Consider the following 8286-nt stretch of genomic DNA (forward strand, 5'->3'; position numbering starts at 1 on the left):
AATTCTAGGGCGAGACTCCATACTCCCACACAGAGGCGAACACCGGGGTGGGATGGGGGTGTGGGTCTCCTCCCCCACTTGGCAGCCATGAGAACAGTAGGAAAAACCATCCAGAAGACCTTTCCACCCTTCCGGTGTTGAGACTTTCCTGGACAGGGACTAGGCAAAGCCGCTGGTTGCTGCCTCCAGGGCACATAGGCCCACAGCAAAGGTGTGGGCTGGCCGGCTAGTGTCATGGCAGATGAGGAGGAAGACCCCACCTTTTTTTTTTTTTTTTCACGGATGAGTTTTTAATGTGAGGCAAAGTCAGTCCACAATACAAAAGTCTAAAAATCATGCCCACTTTTCCCACTTGGTTTCTAGGAAGGGAGGAGGCTGGGGATAGCTTTGCCCATAGGGGAAGGGGGGAAGGGAACAGAGGGAGGCCAGAGGAGGCTAGGAGGGAAGGTGAGGCCCTGGAGGCTTGGCTGGAGGGACGCCTGCCCACCTGAGGGCCTCCTGTGGGCTCGGCCCATGTACGCCCTTTGGGTCCATGCACCGCCTGTCTGCTCTGGACCCAGGGGCAGCCCCCAGAGATGTTACTTGTCCTTCTTCTCCAGCCCCTTGGCTGCCGCCGCCTCTGTCGCCTCTTTGGATTCTGTCACTGCTGTGGGATCCTTAGGACTCGACTCCTCATAACTGAACATTTCTGTCACTTCTCCCTTGGCCAGCGCCACCAGGAAAGGAAAGCCGATGCAGGCAGGGACCAGGTACAGCAGGGCAGGCTGCGCGTGCTTGAAGAGGTGCATGATGAAGATGGTGAGGCCCAGGCCGAAGATGTAGGCTGCGAAGCTGGTGTAGAAGTAGGTGTGCATGTTCTTCTTCAAGCTGATGTCAAAGCGCAGCAGCAAGGCAATGAAGATCCCTGGAATGACGATGTCTCCCAGGCCCAGCATGGCGAAGTTGTCTGCTTCGAGGCCCTTCTCCAGCAGATCTTGGGGAAACACCAATTTTATTGGTGCTTCAAAGGACTTGGCCACTGTCACCATCACGTTGGTGCCAAACACCCAGAAGACATCGTAGATGAAGAGGCCGCCCAGCAGGATGCAGCCTGTGCTGACGTTGTTCAGGTGCAGGAGCTCCACCCCATTCAGGGAGAAGGCCAAGCCAAACAGGTTGCTGGCGATCCAGTGCTTCCTCAGCAGGTACCAGACGCCAACAATGCTGCTCAGGCCCAGGCACACCAGATCCTTAGTGTCAAACTCGGAATTGATGATCTCTTCTTTGTTCTCCCCAGAGCCCTGTGTGAAGAGCAGCTGGTACTGGCGGTTGGGGAAGTTGACTGGGAAAAATTTATTCATGAAGGGGCTGATGGTGTGGGACAGGGCCAGGATCCCCAGCACGAAGAAATACATGGACAGCAAGAGGTTGACGTACTCCTGGGAAAATATCTCCAGAGGGAACCTGGGACTGTCCCTGGCTTAGGCAATCCATGAAACGTAACCTTCCAACTTTCTACTCGAGCTGGAGTTACTTGGGCTTGGAGCCTCAAGCACCACAATAACTGACTTGCCCAGTAAAGACCAAGGTCAGGGATCATGGCAGGTGCCACTGTGGGAGCTGGTGCAGGGGATCAGCAGGCAGGCAGCTGTGCTCAGTTTCTGTTCTCTGGTTTTCAGGTGTGGTGAGGAGTGAAGTCATGTCTCACTGCCTTTCTAGTGGATCCTTCTCTTGGGTTTCCCCCGCACCCCCCATCTGTACTTCATGCCTGCCTCCTCTTCCTACATCCAGGTCCCATATCCACCCAAATATATATATTCTTTAAGAGATGTATGGTAATTTACTGAGTATACATGTGCTTTTAATTTATAAGAAGAGTAATTTAATTTAAAGCTATAAATCTTCCTCTTCTTTCACTCAGCACGTTGTCTTCAAGATCTGCCTATGAATTGTACGTAAATCTGGTCTGTGGCTTCTGACTGACATGTGGAATTCTGTCATATATATCCTCCACACTCACAGTGAGTTAGAGACCTGGGGGCTTTCAGGAGCATAAGCGTGACCTCTTGGCATCGTCACAGGATCCACCTGTTGGACAAGGTCACTTTGTTACTTGCATCGGGCATCTCGTGAGTCCCCAACTTCCATGTCTTCTACAGCACTTGGTCTTACTCAGCTTCCCACGCTTCTTTGGTGTCTTCAGATTAAGGGATGCTGCTTTAATCTGCATTTCTCTGATAGCTTATGGGGGCTGACAGCCCCTTCTTCTGGTTACTCATTAGAAGGTTGCCATCTATGAATTGCTTGCTCATGTTATCTGACCTTTCCTGCCACTATTTCCTGAGGGTTGAAAAAAATTCATGTCAGATTTTGATCTATGTTGTTAATAGTGAACACACGCAACAGCTAATGGAGTCCACTCACAATTGTGGTTTAGGACAATCCATAGCTTAAATACTTGTTTTCCTCCATTACAAATCTAGTTCACCACTTACTTTTTCATGATAAGGAATAGTTTTGAGGCAACTGAGCCAAAACAACACAACAAAATTGTAGTTCTGGTCTCTCCCTCTGTCTTTTTTTTCCCAGACAGAGGAGAGGAAAGAGATTGAAAGATGAAAAGCTGGAGTGGTTGATAGAATGGAAAGAAAAAAACCCCCACAGGAGTCTAAAAGGGAAATCTTGAGGAGAAAGAAATGATAAGTATAAAGAGGGAGAAACAAGAGGAGAAGGGGAAGCAGGGAGGGAGGGAAAGAGAAGAGAAGAGAAGAGAAAAGAGAGAGAGAAATACAGTGAAATGAATCGAAAGACAATGGATTCCTAGTTGATCATAGTTGAACTTAAATTTTTGACGTTACAGTGATATGAAAGCAACACACCTGCAGTACTTCCATTTCTATTTGGGTTCCTTTCCAGGCTTGTTCTGAGTAGTGAGACACAGTCTCATGAGTGAGTGTAGTTCCCAGGAAGCCCTGACATCACAAAGGGGAAGCCATCCCTGCCCCCACAGCACCCTGTGCTGCTGAGCCCTGTTGGGCCTTGGCCTCAGGCTCCATGTGTTCTCCACTTACACTAGTCTCAACCGTGGGTGTATCCAGGAGTAATCCCGTCCTAAGTGCAGGAGCACCTGTACAGGCAGAAAGACAGTGGGAGAGAGGAAAAAAAAATAGAATGGGGGTTTTGTTTTGTTTTTAAAGATTTATTTTATGCATTTGAAAGGCAGAGTTACAGACATAGGGGGAGAGGGAGAGATAGAGAGGTTTACCACTGGCTAGTTCGGTCCCCAAATGGCTACACTGGACTGAGCTGGGCTAGGCTAAAGCTTCATCTGGGTCTCTCCCAAGCGGGTGCTGCTTTTCCAGGCACATTAGCAGGGAGCTGGATCACAAGTGGAGCAGACAGGATTCACACTGGCCCCCGTGTAGGATGCGGGTGCTGCAGGATGTAGTTGAAGTCACCACACTGCAGCGTCAGCCCCTGGGATGGGTGGGAGTCTGCTCAGAATGCATCTGTCCCCGTAGTTTATCTTGCATCTCCTTGTGCTAAGTGCCCTTTCTAAATTTTATCTGCAGTGCCATGTGGTTCACTGAACGCAGAGTAACTCCCTTGTAGCTTGGGTGCTGCTGTGGGCTGAATCTTCTGTTTCTCACATGATCTTTGGGCATCTGACTTGATTGTTAGGGCCTCGTGTCTTTCTGCTGAAGTGTTACAGCGTCCAGCCTGGCCATTATTCCGTAGGGTTGTTGGTGAAGGAACCTGCTCCTTGAGCAAACCCAGGCTGCTGAGGCAAAGCTGCGTTCCTTGGCTCATCCTGCTGCCTTTCCCTGGACCTGCACCTTGGTACCTAGTGAGTTCACAGGAGCTGAGTGCATGCATGAAGGGGTCACATACCACCCTGCTCTGTGTCATGGCTAGGCGGCGACCCTGTCAGTGTCATGGTGACATTTCTTATGAAACGGCTGGTAAGAGCGGAGGCTGAAGGGCCCAGCCAACTCCCAGCATGGAGTCTGAGGGCTGCTGGTGGGAAAATGCTGATGTTTGTGTTGAATGTGGGTGTGCTTTAAGTCTTGTCTGAGGTCCGATCGCAAGTGAGCATGGGCCAGAGTGATGGTTCTGGAGCTGTACGCCGGGAGTCTCTGCTGAGGGCTATACGGCAGCTTTCTCTTTGGATAAGATGCACAGAGGGCACATGTTGGGATGGCCTGGATGTTTTGTGGAAGCTTTGCCCAACATAGAAGCCCTTATAAAACGGCGGGATACTTTCCTGGTGTTTATTCAATGAGCTGTAAGGAGAATTTCTTTCAAACTGTGGGATTACTTTTCATAATTGGGCTTTTTTTTTTCAAAAAAGTATTCATTTTTTTATTTGAAAGGCAGAGCTACAGATAGAGGAGATACAGAGAGAGACATGGCAAGATTGAGACAGAGAGAATTATCTGCTACCCACTGATTCACTCTCCAAATGGCCGCAACAGCTAGAGCTGGGCAGAGCCGAAGCCAGGAGCCAGGGGCTTCCTCTGGGTCTCCTATCTAGATTCAAAGGCCCAAGGACTTGAGCCATCCTCCCCTACTTTTCCAAATCATAAACAGGGAGCTTGATCGGATGTGGAGCAGCCAGGACATGAACTGGCATCTAAATAGGATATCGGCATCCCAGATGGAGGCTTAGCCTACTATGCCATGATGCTGGCTCCTACAACTGAACATTGTGGAAACTGTAGCAGTAGGAAGAGCATGGACTCCATAGAACTCAAATCGGAAGCACCTATTGGTTCTTCAATTTCTTTCTTCTAATGAATCCCACAACATATCGGCAATATCCGACTGGCCTCTGTAGAGAGCACTATGTAATAGCCGAGACACTGAACTAAAGATAATGTCACTTCTGGCCAACCCTAATGTGATGCTCTTTCCTGTGACTTGGGAACTGAGTGGTTTGGAAGAGGAAGAAGAACAATTGGGGTTTAGTTCTCATGGCACCCTGAAGTGAAGCCAGGCAGCAGGAGGAAAGTGAAGTTCTGTGCCTGGCCCAGCTTTCCTGCATAGTGAGAGACACACAGACCTGTGCTTTGCGACAGCTGTGGCCCACTTTGTTTTAGAATAAAAGTTGCACTGAACTCAACTGCCTTGCGTTGAATCCAGGAGGCTGTCACCACAGCTCCACTCTTTTCCCTTTTGCTTCTCTCACTCTCACTCTGGACTTTCCTACCCCCCGCCCCAGCAAGGAGCTGGACAGCCATCCAATGAGGGCTTTGTGACTTAGGAGGAAGTGGAAGGAGGACAGGGTCAACAGGGTGTGGATTCTGAGTGTTCTTTTGTGTACCCTCTTAGAAGTGCTGATCTGGGAAGGAAAGTCTCTACTTCCGAGGCTCACAGTGGATAGGAGAGCAAAAGAAGACAGAGGAGCTTCAGTGTTAGAATATCCTAGAAGAGAGGCTGTGAGCATTGGTGGATGGAATGGGGGATACAGAGGGCTTGCTGCAGGGGGCATGTGGCTGACGCTTGCCTAGGAGGGAAGATGTACATCGGGGGGCCAGTACAGCTATACCTGGGAGGAACTGAACGCATTGCCAAAGAGAGCCCCTCTTCCGAATCATGTCTGTGGCCTAGAATTCCGGGCCTACCCCCAAGCCTACCACAACTGATTGCTTGAAAAGATGTCTAACAAGTTCTTACAACCTTCCCCTTTTTGCCCCTGACCCCCTGGCAAGGTAACTTTGCCTTTCATCCCATCAGGAGGCTGAATCCTCTCCCTCTGAGTCTGGACTGACTGACCTGCTTCCAGTGATGCTATATGAGTTCCCGAGTTAGGCCTTAAGTGACCTGGCAGCTTGAATTCCCACCCTTTCTTGGACCATAGAGACCACCATACTATGGAAAAGCCCAGGATGGACCACTGAAGTCTTGTGGAGAACTGAGGCTGGCTGACAGCCAACACCAGATTTCACACATGAGTGAGGTCAGTTGGGGCACTCCAGTTCCAGTTAACCTGGCTTGGGATAGCAACTATGTGAGCAAGTCCAGGTGAGATCAGCAGAAAGGCCACTAGAAATAATCCATCCCTATTTTATTTTTTCATTTTTAAAAAGATTCATCTATTTACTTGAATAGTAGAGTTACAGAGAGAGATGAGAAACACATAGAGAGATCCTCCAACTTCTGGTTTACTCCCCAATTGATTGCAACAGCAGAAGCTGGGCCAGGAAGCCAGGAAGCCAGGAGCTTCATCTGAGTCTGCTACCTGGGTGTAAGGGACCCAGGCACTTGGAGCATCTTCTACTGCTTTCTGGGGGGTGCTTGCATGGTGTCCATTGACCTGGTGCTGGCCTGTGGGTTGCTGTGATAAGAGGATGTGCTGGGAGCTGCTGGTCATGGAAGGCAGAGATGTATGGAGCAAGCCTGAAGCTAACCTGCAGCCTGTAGCCAAGTTTCACAGAGAGTTGAATGGGAAGTGGAGCAACCAGGACTCAAACTGACATCCATATGGGATGCCAGTGCCATAGGCAGCGGCTTTAACAGCTATACTACAGTGCCGAGCCTTAAAAAGAAAACGCTTACTGCTTTGTTTATTTGAAAAACAGAATGACAGAGGGAAGGTGGGAGAGAGAGAGCTCAATCTTCCATCTACTGATTTATTCCTCATTGCTACGCCTACAGTAGCTGGTGCTGGCTACTCAGAAGCCAAGAGCTCAGAATGTCACATAGGCTTCCCATATGGGTAGTAGGGATCCAAGCCTGCACATTAGCAGGATGCTAAATTTGGAATCACAGAGCAGCTGGGACTAGAAACAGACACTCCTGTAGGGGATGTGGGTGTCCCAAATGGGAACTTAACCTGTTATGCCACAAAACCAGTCCCACTATAAACCTTCTGAAGTACCCTCGTATATCTTTTCCTATATGCTAAGTACTTTGTACATGGTGACTTCTTTAATACTGGTGGTCACCCTGTAAAGCAGGTTCCTTATTCACAATGTTATTCTAGTTTATTGATGAGGAACTGAGGCACAGAGAACTTGAGCAACTTGACCAAGGTCACACAGCCATTTGGTGATGGAGGTGGAATTTGGATCCTGGCGGTGTGGTTTCTGAGAGACCTCATATGTAAAAGCCCCTCCCCAGGCAGTATTAGATTTATGGCAAACAAGATGCGCACGCTGGCCACTACAGGCTATTTCCAAATATCCCAGTGTAATATCACAAAGGTTTAATCAAGTCATATCTGGGTGATGAAAAACATGGGTTTGAAAAATGGTGCCTGTGATGTATCCGGCTGTCGTAATGATGGAGCGGAGTCTCCCGCACAGCCGATCTGATTGTCTCGAGAAATCATCACTCATTAAGGCATTGGGAGAAAAATGAATCGACCCCAGAGGCCACATGGAGAGGCAGCTCACGGGTGAGCTCCTCTAGAATACAGCAGAACTCGGTCGCCGGCAGCTAGGAAGCCAAAGAGAATTATATTTAACATGAAACATAAACATCAGCTAAAAGGCAGATGAGGTGCCCAAATCGAGATGTGATCGCTGTCTGGTGACGCAGAAATCCAGCGGCCTTAGAATGCGTACCCTCATGCTTTTAACTGCATGGCATTTCGGATGATGAAATAGAGTTCTTCATTAGAGCGGCTGCAAGCTCTGCGAAATGCTAACAGTGATGTATCTGAGACAGGAACCAGAACACAGAGGGTGGAAACATCATAGTGGAGAACCACAGTTATTCTGCTATTCACTTCTGTGAAAATGGCCACGGGGTGAGCTCTGGGCCCTGGCAGCACAGCGGTGAGCATTTAACAGGTCCCTGTGTTGCTGGGTGGCTGTGCCTTGAACGATGGACCTGTGGCTCCCGGAACTTGTCGTGTCTCTGCTTCCCAGGTCTGCCGTGTTTTCCAGAAACAGAATAGCTGTATGTGCACCCGGCAGGAAGCAGGCGCGGCCCTCCTCATTTTCATAGATGCAGAAATGTCCATGCTGAGTGATGCCAAACTGGACCCAAGGTCACACAGCCATGGCGTGGGTCGGGCCAATGGGGCACTGGCCCAATTTCCCCAGAGCAGCAGGTTCCCGCTGTTCAGCCAAGCTTAGAGAAAGGGGTTTTTGAAAGTGCAGGCGCTGTTCCACCTCTGCAGCAGTCCTTTGTCTTTGTCGGGTTTTTTTAACAAAGGTTTCCATTTCCAGAGGGCTGGCCCTGACGCAGGTTTTAGAGCACAATCTCCTTACAGCGCATCTTCTGCAGTCCAGGCCTGGGCAGGGACTCAGCCCCTTGTGGGACAGCAGCTTCCAGACCCCCCCTGTGTATAGAGAGCAT

The 8286-nt window shown here is 49.5% G+C and overlaps 1 protein-coding gene across 1 annotated transcript; it reads right to left on the bottom strand.

The window, feature by feature from the left end:
* Positions 1-275: 275 nt before the first annotated feature.
* Positions 276-1449, bottom strand: LOC101535367 (minor histocompatibility antigen H13-like). Its single transcript, XM_036497759.2, has one exon. It carries the CDS (start codon positions 1392-1394, stop codon positions 579-581), a length of 816 nt encoding a protein of 271 aa, XP_036353652.2. The 5' UTR covers positions 1395-1449; the 3' UTR covers positions 276-578.
* Positions 1450-8286: the final 6837 nt, after the last annotated feature.

The sequence above is a fragment of the Ochotona princeps genome, chromosome X (assembly GCF_030435755.1).
Source record: "Ochotona princeps isolate mOchPri1 chromosome X, mOchPri1.hap1, whole genome shotgun sequence".
Taxonomy (NCBI): domain Eukaryota; kingdom Metazoa; phylum Chordata; class Mammalia; order Lagomorpha; family Ochotonidae; genus Ochotona; species Ochotona princeps.

Excerpts from the sequence above, each read along its gene's own strand:
- LOC101535367 (XM_036497759.2), bottom strand. The coding sequence starts at position 1,394 with ATGTATTTCTTCGTGCTGGGGATCCTGGCCCTGTCCCACACCATCAGC.